The sequence below is a fragment of the Micropterus salmoides genome, unplaced genomic scaffold (assembly GCF_014851395.1).
Source record: "Micropterus salmoides isolate LMB-PRFRI ecotype aquatic unplaced genomic scaffold, ASM1485139v1 Ms_hic_scaffold_2007, whole genome shotgun sequence".
Lineage (NCBI taxonomy): Eukaryota > Metazoa > Chordata > Actinopteri > Centrarchiformes > Centrarchidae > Micropterus > Micropterus salmoides.
The window spans coordinates 8,176-25,220 of record NW_024041160.1 but is presented as its reverse complement, the minus strand read 5'-3'; the positions used below and the strand labels follow the sequence as shown (position 1 = coordinate 25,220).

At 40.0% G+C, this 17,045-nt stretch overlaps 1 protein-coding gene across 1 annotated transcript; it reads right to left on the bottom strand.

Moving 5' to 3' along the window:
* Positions 1-566: 566 nt before the first annotated feature.
* Positions 567-9,627, bottom strand: LOC119915239 (differentially expressed in FDCP 6 homolog). Its single transcript, XM_038734782.1, is given in 12 exon segments — positions 567-1,471; positions 2,275-2,365; positions 2,944-3,142; positions 3,608-3,774; positions 3,873-4,171; positions 4,250-4,358; positions 6,148-6,294; positions 6,392-6,567; positions 6,570-6,618; positions 7,574-7,759; positions 7,862-8,002; positions 9,532-9,627. Coding segments are annotated over 12 exon segments (1,857 nt in total). The 3' UTR covers positions 567-1,274.
* Between the last annotated feature and the right edge of the window lie 7,418 nt (positions 9,628-17,045).

Genomic DNA, 17,045 nt, shown 5'->3' with positions numbered 1-17,045 from the left:
TAACCTTTAGCTGTGTTTTGTAATTCTGTTACCATAAAAAAGAAAACAATATCAAAAAAGTAACAAATATCAAATGTTTTGGCAGGTAAATTCATCCCACACAGTATATATAGACAATATATAAGAATCTCCTACTTCTATAAGTAAAAGTCTATTAATACTATATATTTGAAATAAATGTACTTATTTATTTTATGGTTGGTAATTGTTTCTGTTTCTACATGAATTATTGCAAATGAGAATAAAAAATAGACCAAACAAAAAGGGGAAAAGTCTGTTAAAACGGATTGATAAAACTATTCAGTATGTAAATAATGAGACTTTTTTTGAAAAATCACCCCATGTAGTTTGCTCGTTTTGTCAGTGGATGTCTCTGTTTCCTTGTGGTTTTATCAGTGAGAGCCTCAAATTAGTCGGTGATGACACATTTTGACAATGAACAAATGAGGTGGACTCAAATTCAAAACTAAAGCGGACGTGCAGTTTGCAAATTCAGCAGTGCGGGCTTCAGCTCGTTCCACTGTGTGGTCTTTATTAAAATGTCAGTCATTAAAAAACATATTTAATGTACTTTAAATATTATTTATTTCAGCTGTTCATTCTGTAAAGTGGCGCTTCAATTTAACACAGTAAAGATAAAGGAAGAAATCAGGTTAAGTCATCACTTCACTCCTTTATTTACAATAATGTTAACTGACAGTAGAAACAGGAAGTTCTCTCTTTCTCTCTCTCTTTCCTGTTTATCAGGAGTGATACTCTTCGACTGAAATTGCAGTCAACTCTAATCCTGAACCAACTGTCTTCATCAAAGTAAAGCCAACCTCCACTCCCCCAAAAATACATATTTAAAAAATGAAACATTGTTATGTGTCTATATTACAGAGCTAAACAAATGAGCTTCATTGTATTGTAAGTAATTATTAGCCTTTAAACATCACAACGTACTTTGTACTTTCAGGATCTTGCTTATAGCTCATTTTCTTTGCACTGAGGTATCGTTTATGTCCAGAACAGGCCTCACACAGGTCGCAGTCAAAGCATTAGTTGAGCAGTGAGTTCTGCAAATGCAAACTTCTCATTAAATATTTGAAACTGCCGCCGTCTGTGAAATGAGGTCAGTAAATTCAACATTTAAAAGAAATAGTAGTACTGTAAATTCAGTTTTAAGTGCAGATGTCCCACTGTTTTCAAATTGTTCACACATTGTAGACAGCCATCTCAGAAAACCTCAGAGTGACTAGAAGCGACCTACGCAGCCTCTCTGATTCATGGTTTTAGGGGATGTCCATGTCTCCATTAGAGGCATGGGAGTGGCGTTTCTCTAAATCAGACCCAGCTCTGTTGTCCACATTTTCTTTGCTCTCCTCGTCCTGATCCTCTGATCCTGATCGCCTTCTGAGACGCAGCCCGGGATCTCTCTGTGTTGGGATCTGGAAGGATGAGAAGGAGCTCCCCAACGATGGTCTCTTCTCTAAAAGCAAGGGAGCCACAAATCAGAAAATTAAGGTTACAGCAGGCAAATTAAATCAGACTCATGGGTCTGTGTCATAGAGAAGACATTCACTTGTTGAAAAAAACAAGAATTTTAGAAATTTAAGGAAGTATATTTACAGAACAGTGTGAAATGTATCTACCATCTCTTTAATCGCAAACAATCTTTCATCTAAGAAAATGGTGTCTTTACTTAAAGCAATGTTAAATGTCATCCGAGCCACAGCCACGGTATTTCACGCTGGCATTCAGTAACCTACAGCACATTCTGGGGAAATAATTCAAATGTTGACTGTAGCATGCATAAAACATACATGATTATTTTCAATACACACGTGTCACAGCATAATATAAGGTGACTTGTTTGTCAGCGAAACACAGTTGTAAGTTTTACTATCAGACATTAGACCTTTTTTCACAGCCAACATCTTGACTTGTAATAAGGTGTTTCCATCAAGCTGTTTTCATGCAGATTTTAAATTTTCACATTAAAAACAGCCTCAAAATCTCCAGAGCCATGAGGAGACTGTAATGTTCCTCAGATTAATTTATGAAACAAACCGAAAAGTCATATTTCCGTCACGCTTTGCACATTGTTTTCCAGCATTTGAGGTTTGACCTCTTCTTGTTAAAATGGGATATTGGCAACAGAAGAATTAGCTGTTTATCTTGATATGCTCAGCTTCTAATATTCACTAGTGGATGGAAACACACATTCATTCAAATTCAAGCTCTTTAAATGCTGTCACGTCACACAATGCATGATCTGCAGATGGAACATACCGCCTGGTCCGATCGGTCGCATCAGTCTGTTCATCTGGACGTTCCAGTGTTTGACGTTGGTGCTCGCCTGGCGAAGTTTCCTCTGGGCGGCCTGTCAGAGAAAAAAAAGAGCAGCTTGTTAAAACGCCGGTTGCCCACACACAATGAAGATATATGCTATTATTAGCATTACCACCAACTACAACTAATATAAATATCAGTAATAAGATATGTTCTGTCAACATAAAATCCATAAAATGAATCAAAGTAATCAAGCAATAGTAGTAACTCTAGATAAATAAAAAAAAGTATTTTGAGCATAAGAGAACTGGTCAGACTCCGGTGTTAGAAACTTGTTTAAAACTGTGGTTTTGGTTGGACTTTGAAATCACTGAACTGTTTTGAAGGACAGATTATAATAAGCCTGTTTGGTTTCATTAATGTCTGTGTTCTACTGCATGTTGTAATGAGCTGTCGTGTATCACAACATATATATATGAAGTTATATACAAATAAATACCTAAAATGAAGTGAAATAGTAATAGTAGTACAGGCTTGAAATTCAACCTAACATTTGTACAGCATAAAATTCAAGCCAAACAGCGACATTTCAGAGATAAGGGACGATAACTTATCTGTTGTGGTGATCATTACTTTCTTATATTTTATTTATAATTTTTGTGTTCTTACCACTACATCCTGGTCAACCCTGTGCCGGTTGGCGCGGACCTCCTCCAGCTGCCTCTGTGCCTCCTCCAGGTCCCGGGACTTGGCCTCCATTTCCTGTTTCAGCTCCTGCTTCTCCCTCTGTGTCTTCAGGATGTACTCCTCCTGTTCCTCCTGCAGGGCCATCAGGGCCTTCATTTTCTCCTCCTCCTCGGCCAGTAACCTAGACACAACAGCAAACACAAGGAGTAACCTTTACTCCTAAGAATCGCATGATTGACTCCTCCTCACTGTTTAATGGCTATTTATGAAATGTTGCAGACGTTGTTGTGAGCAAAGATGCACAGGGCCTGTTTGCATATTTGCGTTAACAGTTCACCCGAATAACTCACTTGAGAAGGCTGAGAACACAGAAACAGCGACACAATAGATCTGGGTGATGGCTTCGTTTAACAACTTCCTCTGTGGCAGCTCAACTTCCTCAGGAACATAACGCAAGATTAAACTCCTTTCAGCAGCTGAGCTAAATATCTGCCGTCGGCACACAAAAGCACCTCCCTGCTTACGGCTCGCAGATTAGTGTTTTCAGGCTCTTAACTCAAACAAATGACTTATCTGTGCTGTGAAAGTATATATAGGTCTCCAATCACGTGTTAGTGGAGATGACTGGCAGCATGTAACACTCTACCCTGCTTGAGCGTAGCGGAAGGCCTCCTCATCCAGCCTGGCTTTGATCTCCTGCTGCAGCGCCTCCTCCAAGCGCTTCTGCATCTCCTCCAGCTCCTGGATCCTCTTCCTCTGCCTCTCTGCTTCCTCCTCTTTCAGAGCCATCTCTGCCTGCATACTGACCCGAGCCTTGAGACACACAGCAGGAAGCAAATGAACGACCACTCACATCTTTCTCCTTCTGAACCTCTTTCTTTCCCTCCTCCCTTCTTTGCCTCCACACTCACCTCCTCAGCCTCCCGTAGCTGGACCTCCAAGGCCCGCTGGAGCTGTTCGTGCTGCTGGCGCCTCCTCTGCTCGTCCTGCTCCATAAGCGCCTGGGCCTGCTTTTGCGCCTCCTTCAGGAGTTCCAACTCCGCAAGCTTACGCTCCCGTTCCTCCTGCAGGGCCCGCAGCCTCTGCAGCTCCTCCTCCTTGGACTGCCGCCTCTTCTCCCGCTGCTCCCGCTGTTCACGCCGCTTCAGCTTCAAATCTTTGTGCAGGGACTTTTTCCCCTCCACGTGCAGCCTGATTGCTGTTTGAATGGCTGTGAAGGAGACAATGTTTAGTGTCTTGAAATGAGGGAGACGCTTTTAAGATCAATCCATGTCTCATCTCCTCTGACCTGTAGTCCACTCCTGTCTCTGTTTGGTGTCTGAGGCGCTCATCTCATAAGTCTTGGAGAGGGTTTTCAGACAAAACATGCACCGCTTCCCATCCCGATCTGGTAGCACCTGTTCAACAAGGAGAAACATTATTCTTTATCGATAAATCCCTTCATCCTGCATTGTTTTTTTTTTCTTTTTACATTTGGTGTGACCATTTCTTAAATATACAGGGGTGAGGAAATAAACTGTGAACTCACTGGGAAAGGATGTTTTTGGTCCATTTTGAATGACCAAACACTATTTGATCATCGTCTACTTCCTATAATAAAGCATGGTTTCAGAATGATTGCTTGTTTTTCCTTTGGAGTAACACATGGTGCGGTGTGTAGTGCCCCTGCTGAACAAATAACAGAGCTTGACCTGCTTTGTGTTTGTCATTACTCAGTGTGGTACCGCGCGGCATTGGTGGGCTAATAATTGACTCAGTGTTCAATGTCAAAAGCCAGCAAAGCAGCCCAGGTAACGATCACCTGACTGCCGACTAATCTTGAGTTCAGTTCCGGGAGCTTTGTGAGATTTGTGAGGAAATCTGATATCAGATTATGAGACAAGACATTCAGGGTTCAACTGCTTTCTATAGACTTGATGATCCTTTTAGGATTATTGCACCTAAACACGAAGCTATGTCTACTCGGAGACTGCATGAAAATTATTGGGGGTTCAGAAAAGGAGGAGGGTTGTGCATTTTTTCCCTCCTTGGTGTTGGTGGGGTTTTTTTGGGAGAGAGGGGGAGGTACTTTAGTGATTAGTGACATGTCATTTGCCACTCATCTACAGTAGCTCCCCCTTTCTCTTTAATCTACATCTTGACAGAAAACTGAGTAGTAAGATAAAAATGTGAATACTTGTAAAACATGATGCAATTTTTAAAATGTTTGCCATCATTTTACAATTGCTAATTCCACTTTTATTGTGCTTTCTGGGGGCTATGTGAACATTTTCTATTGACGTGTTAAAGGGAAACTCCACTGATTTCACCTATCAACGTCTGTTTACAGGTCTTGGGGAGTGCTAATGCATATTTGAATAAAGTTGTATAAAACCTTTTTGTGGTGCCAGAGGCAGCTGCGTAAAATCTGATAAATGGTTGGGGCTGAAGGTTACAAGTTAGAAAAAGTGTGTGGAGTTCTTGAAACCCGTGCGTCATCTCTGCTTGAGGGTACACTAGCCGCTACTAGCATAACACACTCAAATCTCTGACCAAATTGTCAGTGGTCAAGTTGAATTGTGGGTAATGTAGGTGCCAAGTTTTGGCACAGAACAGGAACACATGGGAGTAAAAAGACAATTTCTCTGACTCTATATTAATCTGGTGTAGGATGGATTCATATACTAGATTTGCTGACTCTGCTGCTATTAATCACACCACTGTCACTTTACCTTGTAATTTTGTCTTTAATTGTCCTTTAATCTGCTATTTTGTACTTACTATACTATCATATTCTTGTTTTAATTTGTTTGATATACCTCTTAATTTTAATTTTTTTCTCTATTCATCTGCACATACTTATTTCTGCCCTTATGCTGCTGCTGCAACCACAGAACTGAGTGTTTTATTTGACTTCTTTCTTTTGACTCCTGAAGAGGTAACACCTTTCAGAAAAGAAATAGGAGGGAAGTCAATCTGTGACCCTCTCAGTTTCATCTTGCAACACCTTGGGGGAGTCCCCCACCCCTACGCTGGGAACCGCTGGCTTAAAGAATGATATTTTGACTTAATGTATGTAAGAAAAAGCAAATGAGCAGCGTGTTTTTCTTTTCTGGACAAACTGACAAAGAATACATTGTTATTCAAAGTTTTTAACCTGTGTGAGCAGTGTTTATATTTGAAAGGTGATCATCTCCTGCTGCTTACCTCCACACAACAGTTCCCATCCAGGACTATGTTGCCCTGGCAGTCTTTGCGGTCCTCCCCGGTGTAGTAGGACAAGTTGCTCGGCCTTAAGGTGAACCAGCGTTCCTTCCAGTTCCTTCTTAGCTGGCCTTTCTTCCACAGATAACCCTGCGTGCCCCCCGACCGACACACACATATAAACTGTCAAACACAGAGCACATCAGGCGCCAAAACACACACTTCTGGTGGCAGAGGTGTCTCCTACCTCTTTGAGGACATCACCAACTATCTCCCTGTATATTTCCTCTATTGCCATGCTGATTATGCTTTTATCCATTCCTCGGGTAATCTTTCCGGAGTTCATCATCTCCAGAAAAACCCAAACTGTGATGCCGCTCTGCTGCACTGACTCTTGGGAGAAGAAGTCCTCTAACTCAACACATTGAACTCAATAGTCATAGCCATGCATATCTTCTTGAGGAGGTATTCCACCTAGAAAGGAAAAGAAACTAAAGATCTTGAGAGTGAAAGACTTCAGTTGAATTATCTGTCTTTGCCGAATTAAGTTCAAAGGAGGACATAATTAAGTAACTAAGGTAATTTATTTTACTATAATCAAGTACCTTTTTTAACTTTGAAGTGTTTCTACTTAATTCTAGTTTTATTTTACTTCCCTCTGAAGGTTTTTGTTTACTTCACTACAGTTCACTACAATTCACAATGAATGGTTAGTAGGCAGAGAAATCTGGTTTGTTTTATTTGTGCACTTTGATTTGTAGTTTCCAATTTTCAACGTAAAGCATCACCAGTAAAGATCACATCAGACAGGGCACAAGAAGCGCACTTTAGTAACAGTATTTACGACACTGTGGTACTTATTACACCACAGACTTCTTTGTCAGAGGTTGGCGTGTGAAGCACGTACCAAAATAAAACTGGATAATGTTTTCTTAAACTCAGCGTGATAGAAACTAAACTGCCCTTGAAATTTAGGTCTTTCTCTTGGCAGGAGCTGAGAAAAAAACGCAACAGGAAACCAAAATGAGAATTTGCAAGTGAGAAACAAGCCCACACTGCTGCATGAAAAGAGCACCGTGTTCCATCATGGCAAGAAACAAGGTTTCAGCCAGGGTACATTCAGTGGTTGTAAAAGATCCAACTCCATTTTTAGGTCACGGATTACTGACTACAGACAACAGAGCACAATAAGTTTAAATATCCATGAGGCTAAATTTAGAAACAAGTGTCACTATCATCATACGCAGCTATGATCAACTATGACTTCCAGATGTGCACATTAGCTTGCTTATATGATCTTAGAATAGAAAATACTTTTCTATTACTCTACTTTTTTTTTATTTATTAAGTATCTGTTTTGTGATAGAAATTGTAATGAGTCAGTGTGAAGAAATCCCTTTATTTCTAAATACATTCTAGTTGAACCAACCTCATCAGGGACCATCACCAAAGGGTACTTGTCCTCAGAGAGAAAATTAAAAAGGCACCAAAGCCGAAAAGCATCCTTCTCCGGCAGGACAGTGCTGCTGGTTTTGTCTGTCCGGTAGTTTTTCTTTGCCGTAAGAGTCCAACAAAGCTCATCTACGTTTTCCTTAATAAAAGACCCTTCAACAACCTACAACAACAAAATGGGTTTGAGAAAACTCTGACAGCATTCTTGACCACACAGCAATGCAAAGTGACATAAAAAGGAGCATATTAGTTGTGCTTTTCTCACCTTATCCAGGATGTATTTGTTGAGGTAAGGCATATAACCCTGACTGGAAACTGGACCGTCATCATCATCCCTGAAGTGCTCCTCCAAAGCAACTGGGTCATGTGGGATACTCAAGACTGTGCACAGGTTGTGGGATAGCACCTGAAAAATCACAATGCACAGGACAGACATATTTACAGAAAGGACAACACACCGGAGCAGAGAGATGCAGAGCTAATTCGATAAAGTTTAACCGGCATGAATGCTGATGTTACATTATTGACAAAACTACATTACAGTATATCTAGTGGACTGTTGAGCTTGGGTGATGGGATGAAACCTTTGTGTTACTTACTAAGCAATTCAGACCTTTAGGGAACTGAAGTTTTGAATTTCTGCTGCATCGTATTTCTCTAAACATAATTTTGTCTGCACGCATGTTTGTGTGAAAAACTATAGTAGAAAACGTGGGTGGTGTTTTGAGGCACCCACAAAGTTTGAACTTCAAAAAGAACATTTTATTTGGTTTAAAATCAATCAAACCAAATTTAATTTTAACACCAGCTCTATACATCAAATATCCATAAGCTATAAGCAACACAAACTCCTAAATGTAATCAGTGTGCGTCAAAGAGGGGTTTACTCAATATAACCAGGCTTTCAATGCTATAAATTTCTTCAACTGAGAGTGTGCAACGACATGAGATACTGGATGCATGTTATCAGACAAGCAGTCTCCGTGTGTTGAGCCATAACCACATCCTGTCTCTAGTCTCCAGTGCACTACAACATCTGTCAGCTTTGAGGCCGTGGCATGCAAACGGCTTGCTTCTGAGGCGTCTTAAGAACATGGTGCCTGTGCACAGGCGGCATGCATGAGGGGGATAAGCCAAGTCATGAGGCTGACTCGCTGTGAGCCAGGAGCGGCAGGCAGCACATTGCAGGGACGTGGAGGTGGCTGGAAATGGAGTCTGATCCACACCAAGACCAAATGACATAACAGTGAGATCAACAAAAATACAGTGGCTTCATTGATGCCTTGTGGCAAGAGACAACAATCACCAACACGTTTCCACTTTGTCACTTTGTGTTAACTGTAACAATGTCCTTTTGACGTACAGTGGCTCATGTTGTGAAGATACTCTATTCAACAGGCTGTTCTCTGGACAGGTCCAGTGCCAGAGGACCCATTGCACTACAAGCTGGTACATGGAGGCCCAGTGTAAGCACAACATGGAGATGAGGGCTCCCATTCATATACAGACTGAGAGCAAACTGTCTCTCTCATACTCTTGCCAGACAGAGGAGCATATTGTGCCCTCTTTCAGCAGCGAAAGCATTTTACTCAAAATTTAGGGAGCAAATTTGTTCCTTGTTGGACAGTATGTGGTTTAAAAACAGAGATACACACAGGAAATATTCAGTATGGTGAGTAATATCTGATTGCGCACACCCTTATTTCCTGAAGCACCGAATCAAATACAGCAAAGACCAAATAACACAAACATTTGTGAAATTTAGTTTGCTGAACACTGCTAATATTTTCACCACATCTTCCTCACAGCGAGCCCACGTGATTGAATATGAACTGAGGTAGGAAATGAGGCAGCAGAGTAAAAAAGAGAGTGATATCTCAGTGAAAAAAAGGTTTCCTAAAGTCCAATTTTCCAGGTAGAGGACCCTCCACTCACCTTCAGCTGAGACTTGGACACCTTACCACTCTGCTCCAGATCCAGGGCTGTGAAACCGTACCAGATGGACTTGAGCAGCTCAGACCGCAGGTCCATGTCTGCAGCACAGTTACTTTCTGGTTTCTTCCTCTACGTCTCTTCTTCTTCCCTCTGCTGTTGACACAGGGCCCATGGGTGACAAGTAGACACCCACACTGTGTTGCGGCTGTCAGGCAGGCATGGGGCTTTACCAGGCAGTGACACCTGCAGGACGTCTGCAGTCACTGACTTACTGATGCATTATGATTTGATAGGTAGGTGGTCGAAGTGGAGCAGATTTTGATAAGTATATTGACAGGTATTAACCATAGACTGTATATAAAAACGCATTACCAAGGCATCATGTTTTATAAATGTGTCATATTGTTTTTCAGTGGCCTAAAATCTTAAGCTGCAAAGTCAGCGTAATTTAAGATGTCAAATAAATGTAGCATAACATTTAAATACTCGAGTAAAGTTTAAAATAAATACCCCGAATTCTTTCTCAAAGATTGTGACTACATACTTTCCACCACTGCTGCCTTCAAGAGCAGGTAATAGTATAGAAATTACAAGTAGACCCGGGTTCAATTCCCCACTGTGACTCATCCACCATTGTGTCCCTGAGCAAGACACCTAGTTGCTCCAGAGGCGTGCGACCTCTGACATGTATAGCAATTGTAAGTCGCTTTGGATAAAAGCGCCAGCTAAATGAATAAATGTAAATCTAAGTACTGTCACACGTGAGACCTCGAGATGTGGCGTTTAAGTGTCTTAAAGATATAACGTAGAAATCAGGTTATTTTATTATATGCGACATAGCAAAATGTTTGTCTTTGGTTTAGTAATGATAATTTTAGGTCTTAGCAAACTTTTAGCACTTAGCTTTAGCTCGGGTTTGATTTAGCTAATTTTAAGCCTAACAGTTGACTTGTTTGTTGTTTATTCGAGTCTTTTGCACTGCTTTAACAATAAGCAGACTGCAGGAGTAACTCAACTGTTTGCCTATTAAACTGCGTGGTAGTGTTAATTTAATGATTTAGTAGCCTATTTATGGTGACATCATGCAGCAGCACATAGCGATGATGTAACTACATCTCAATCTCCTCAAGGTACAAGGTATGATTGTTTGTCATTATACAGCACAAGGCTGCATAATGAAATTAAATTTGTTGTTCCTTCATGCTACACACACAACATATAATTTAGTGTATATTAAAATATGGTAGCATATAAAATTAAACACTCCTCTGCAAAGTATCCTTTGAAATTAGAAAGTCGTTAAAATAAAAAACATAAATGCAATACAATAAATAGTTACTTACAAACAAGCCAAATAATGCATTATTCCCATGATGACTATATATTATACAATATTTTTACAAAATTACTTATTTGACTAGGACTGGTCAACTTTAGTTAAGATGTGTTAATGTCAAACCACAGTTTTTAGTCTTGTCTAATTATAAACATTACATTACGTACATTTAGTTTTATAATAGTTATGATTATGAAATAATAATATGTAAAAATTTGTATATTATCAAGAAGTATCTGAAAGAAAAACAGCTGAAGACAATTGGACTACAAATCTCTGGTGGGGGGCATACCGCGGCAAAAAAAAAATCAATCACAACTTTCGCGGCGTTACCATGGAGCTGTTTATGAAAATCCGTTTTTCATTGGTCGACGAAATTGTCATGATCAAAGTGCGCGCAGTCATTGGTTGGTGCGGCTTCTAATTTTGACCAATGGCGAAGCGTGCTTTTTACAAACTGCTGCGAGTCCAGGAAGTTGACAGCCGACTGCGGTATGAAAGGACATAACAAGGGATCTTTAAATCTGTACAAAACGCCTCGAAAACCAAGACATTTGGAATCACTTGTATTATAAACACTTAATTGGATGCACAGAAGGAAGTAACAGGGATCACTTTCCTTTTTGAAAGTATGTAACGTATGTAATAAACGGCTCTACGTGCCTATGTAGCTGCTAACGAAAAAATACTTGACATTTAACGTTAGCCCTCTGATCGAGTAAACTTAAATATAATTTAACGTTACTCTTAATGTTGGCTGGTAAACACGTTGGTTTGTACTGTACGCAGGCTTCGCTACTAAATTTCATTATTTAATGCCTGTAAAGTCTTTTTAATGGTATGAAGCTCTAACGTTAGAGCCTCATACAGTTTTTGTTGCTTCCTATCTTTGTTATGTTTGGAGAGGTTTAATTGTGAATTGTTAAAGTTTCAGAAGGAACTGTAGTTTATTTTTATTGCTGCTAGGACATGATTTATGTGTTTTGTCTATCCTTTTACAGTTTGCTATTAGCCTTGAACGTTATAGTGTTTCATGCTTGGTTGCTCAAATTTAATTTGTGTTTGCCATTTGTTGTTCCTCTAACGTTAGTTGTTCTTCACACCTTGCTATCATTATGGACTCCTCTCCAGTCCTTCGTCAGCAAAATCTGAACAAAAACCGCAGTGACTTTCTGAGGTAAGCTACTTTATGAAGTTATTTTCTCCTGCCTTTAGGGTTTGATATCAAACCTTAGTACATTTGTGGTACAACTCGAAATGCATCTAAAGTACCAAATTTCATAAATTACAAAGTACCCAAAGCTGGCATTGAATGTCAGATTTGTAATGTTGTTTGAACAGATAGTTCCTTAATTATAAGTGTTTTTAATTTTATTTTAGGCAAAGTTCTTGCACTGCTGCTTGTATTTTAACATTTGAGAACTTTCTAAATAAAAACTAGACAAATATGTGGAGAAACATGTTAATATTTTTCAAAGTAAGGCAGCAAAAAAGTGAACAACAGTATCAAAACTTTTCAATCAATGCTTTACTATAGAAGCATTTATTATTTAGCAACTTACTGGTTTTCTCCACTCAGGATGAAGAATGAACATAACAAAATGCCAGCACCACAAAAGTCTTCCAAACTCATGTCCGCACCTCACGTTTCCAACCGGGATATCGAAAACCAGGATCCAGGAAACTCAGAGATGGGCAGGAAGGCACCTGTGCGACCAGGTGGAAGTAGGCTTCCGGTGCTTGCAAAGTCCCTTCATCTTCAGGCTCCCTCTGACTTCAGCCAATCTCACTGCAGATGGGAGGAGAAACCTCTGGCTGTAAGTGCCGTCTTCCCTTCCTGTAAATGTAAATATGTTTTTATTTATATATCAGATGATTCTTATGTTCTTAAAACTTTTATAATTTTCCTCCAGGGGAAAGCTAAGAAGAAAAAGCCATGCACCAGGCCCATACCTTTCAACCTATCTCAACCTAAGAGTTCAAGAACGGCCACTGAAAATCAACAGCCTGTAACTGTCTCACAGTTAAGGAGTGGCACTCGTGCTATCAGACCTGACAACACTATGTGCAATTCTCGCCTAATAACCCAAAACATAATTGGAAAACCTCTTAAAAATCCAGCTTTGTTAAACAGCAAGGCGGACTCTACCACAGGTACAGGGAAGTCCAATGGAAAGGCTACACAAAATACATCCGAGCTCTCAGGAGAGTCTGGTCCTTCCCAGACATTTAAGACTTCAGCCACTTTTTCCAACCATCTTTCATCCTTTCCTAATAATGCAATGCATCCAAACAGAGCTACTTCTTCTGCACAGCATGCTCTTAGTGCAGAGGCCTGTTTGGATAACATGAACCTGCTTAGTCTCAAAGATCCAACCAAGACGTCCCAAAACATGCAGCTGACCAGGCAGGGCAATTTTTCCACAAGCTCAACCGGTAAGTTAAGCGTGTTGTTGCCTTGTCATTGCATTTGTATATGGACTCAGATGGCAGTTTATTAGGTACACCCAGCTGAAACTTATGCAGTCTAATGCCCAATGCAGTAAAGTCTACCTTCAGGAAGGTTAATAATGTTCATTTTTGTTAAAACTGTTTTAGAGAGCTGTTGATTTAACTGTATGGTCATTTTGAAAGATGTCGTTTGTGTTGCTGTTGAATTCTACTGCGTCTACGGCCGGTGCTTCTGTGCAATTCATATCAATGAGGGAAGGCTAAAAACCAGAAACATCTCTCTGTAAAATGCAATATAATTCAACAGCACCTCAAAATACAGTTTCCGTCATACAGTTGAATCAACACCTGTCAAACAGTTTCAACAAAAACGAATTAACCTTAATTACATGGGATTTATTACATGGCTGCTTTTGGTTGTGTCTTTGTCCATTTTTAATACTGCTGTAACAACTTTCTCCATGGAGATGAATGTATCTCACCTGTACAACAATAACACACAATTATAGTTTATTATTAATTAGATTAATTAGAATCAATAGGGATTTTGATGATTGCTTGCTCTCTTTTTTTAGTTGTTAACTACATCTCAGTTATTTCAGCAGTCATAAGTACAGTACTTATCTTGTATTTCAGACAAGGGAGAGAATTTCCAGCATGACCATGCAGCTTTGCTCGGTATCCTCCGGAATGAGGGGATCAGTGCCTCAGGTCTGGGATCTGCAACTCCACAGTTTAACTATCTGGTGGGTTGGTTGGTTGTTATTGAGGTGTGTTAAACCATTTTAATGTTGTAGATATTTAATAACCATCTGTGTATTTGCTGGTGATTCTGTTGTTTGCAGCCCCAGCGAGTGTCTGTCATGAAGAGTCGACAAAAAGCTGGACCCACTACAGGTGATCACGAGTCGAAATATTTACTTGAATATACAGCATGTGATTGAAGGAAAAATAAATATACATGCATACATACATGTATGTTGTTGTTAGAGTGAGACACAACTGTGATGCAACATCTAGGTATATTTATGTATTTGTAATGTTGGCCTGCAAACTAATTGTTTGATTGAAGGGATAGTTGGACATTTTGGGAAATGGTTTTATTGACTTTATAGCACTGAATGAGATGCTAGCCTCGCCAAAAGTAACAAAAATTGTGAAAGTGTAAAAACAACACGTCGTATTTTTATTGGGGGTTAAGTAATGGACAGTGTCTTGGCCAGGTGCGTTATCTTACCATAACCTTACTTACAGTGATGACAAGATACGAAGAAGTTACTGCGCTCAGCCCATGGATTTACTAGCACTGGCTACCAGATGCAAAGATGGCGCCCAATCACTTGAATGGGAATTATTTGCCAAAAATGTTTTCCAGCTACCGGTTTGGTTTTGCATTGTGCGGCCCACTGCACATTTGCATTCATGTTTCTAACTATATAACCTCTATGGTTTTGAAAAATCTTAATACAAAGAATTCAAAGTGACCTGTCAACAGTATTACAGACATATCTTTTTATAATGGAGGTCAATTTGAAAATACTGTATTTTCGTTGCAGTGGCCACTAGGATATAGTGGTACAAGGCTGAGTGCTGGCGTCCTTTGCAGCTCTCTTAACACATCCATGGCCCAGCCAAGAAATCGTCCAGCACATAACACTGCGTAACACTGCAAAGATTATATAACTCTTTCCACAAACAAGATATAACATATTAATTAGTGAGCTTTAGAGGAGCTAGTAGGCAGGTTTTGTTACCTTTGGACGGAGCCAGGCTAGTTGTTTCACCGTTTCTGGTTTTTAATCTAAGCTAAGCTACCTGGCAGCTAAAACATGAGAATGATATCTACATTATCATCTATCTCTCAGCAAGAAAACAAATAAATATTTCTTAAATTGCTTAACTATTGCTTTAAGTGAGTTATTTCTGTTACACTATCAACAACTGAATACAGATGCAAGTCAAATATGATGTCTTGTGACAACAAGAAATTAAGAGAAGCAAGCTAACTTTATACACAACCTTGTTGTGTATAAAGTTAAATTACAAACATATTAATTTGTCTTTGCATGTTGTTGAGTCTATGCTCCATTCTTATAGGATTAATGAAGTCGGTGCAGTTCTCCCCAGACCAAGCTGCGCTGCAAAGTATCTTGCAGAACGAGGGAGTGAAGTGTGGGGGGCCTGTGGGTGCCACACCCCGAAACGCTGTCTGTCCATCAGGCAGAGAGACTTCCATCTACAAAGTATGTGTACATTAAACATGTTTTCCCTTCAGCTCTCCTACGTTTTTGTACCTAATGTAGCTTATTACATTGCTTTTAAAACAGTTACATTCACTGTGTTTCCATTTTCAGGCTCAGAGAGTGCCTGTTAGAAAGAATCGTGCAGAGGCGACAGGAGGATCAGCAGGTAGGATGCAGAATCGTTGTTCTCATCTTATAAAAACCTAATTCATCCTTATCTGTCCTTTTACCCTGATGTAACGCGGCTGTTTTATCCTTAGCAGTAGCACTCAAAGAGACTCCGCAGAAGAAATGGACTCCACAGAGAGTCCCTAACACCAGGCATAAGCCCATGTCTGCTATGGTCAGTATGCATGTATTGTATGTTCACACTCTGTCTCTTTGGTACATAGTGTTTCTCACAGTCACTCCCTCATCTCATGATGCTGCTGTTTTTCAGAAATGGCATCTGCAGACACAACAGTCACCGTACAGCAGCAGTCCTGGGCTGCAGAGCTGCAAAACCAGCCTTCAGCCGCGCCAGGAGGTAAGAGCATGTCTAGAGAGCTATTACACAAATCTGTTCTGGAAAGTGCTTTACAACCACATGATCTGTATGTATAGATTCAATTTCAGGCATAGTCAAAGTAGCCGGGGTGTAAAAAGTACTTGAAGGGTCTTTAATAAATTCAAGGTATCTATAACAAAGGCTTGATCATTTTTATATTTTCAGTCTAGCGATACTAAATGGATGCAATGTTTCAGAAACATACATAAGTAATGGTCCTCCCTGTAGAATCTGTTGGTGGGAGAGAGAACTGTTTAAACATCTACAACAGTATTGGCTAATAGCTTTTGTCAAAATAGCATTTCACTCTTAAAACAACCCCACCAAGGTTTTGATTGCTAAAGGTGTTAATTTCGTATCAGTCAGCATTTGAAGAGAAGATTGCAAATTTTAAAGGTTGGTGATGATGCTGCACCACAGTCGCATTAAAAGATGCATTTTAATATAAAATAACTAAAATACCCCCCAGACGAAAAGTATGTATAACATGATAGTTTTGATCCCAAGCAGTTTATTACTACCGTCGCAGCGTATATTGTTAACTGGAAATAGACGTACTCTGCTCTGTATCATAATTTATGTGACTTTCTTGTTTGTTAGCAGGAGGTTGTCCAGAGATTATTTGATGATCAAGAAGACGAGCAGAGAACCAATGTCAAAGATCCAGAGACACAAGCAGAGCTGCTCCCAGTTCAAGGCACAACTGTAAGGACTGAACTGAAGTTCAAACCTTACATACAGAGGTCCATGTTGAATTAAGCTGTTGTTATTTATTTATTATAAAATCACTGCATGCTGTTTGGTGTCCTCCCTCACTCCTCTAGTGTGAAACCAACAGTGAAGAAAAGGAAGAGACGAGCAAAGCCGACAGCGATGAGGAGAAGGAGCAGGGGGCTGTGGGAGGACAGCCATTCTTCCAGGCACTGCAAAGAGAGTC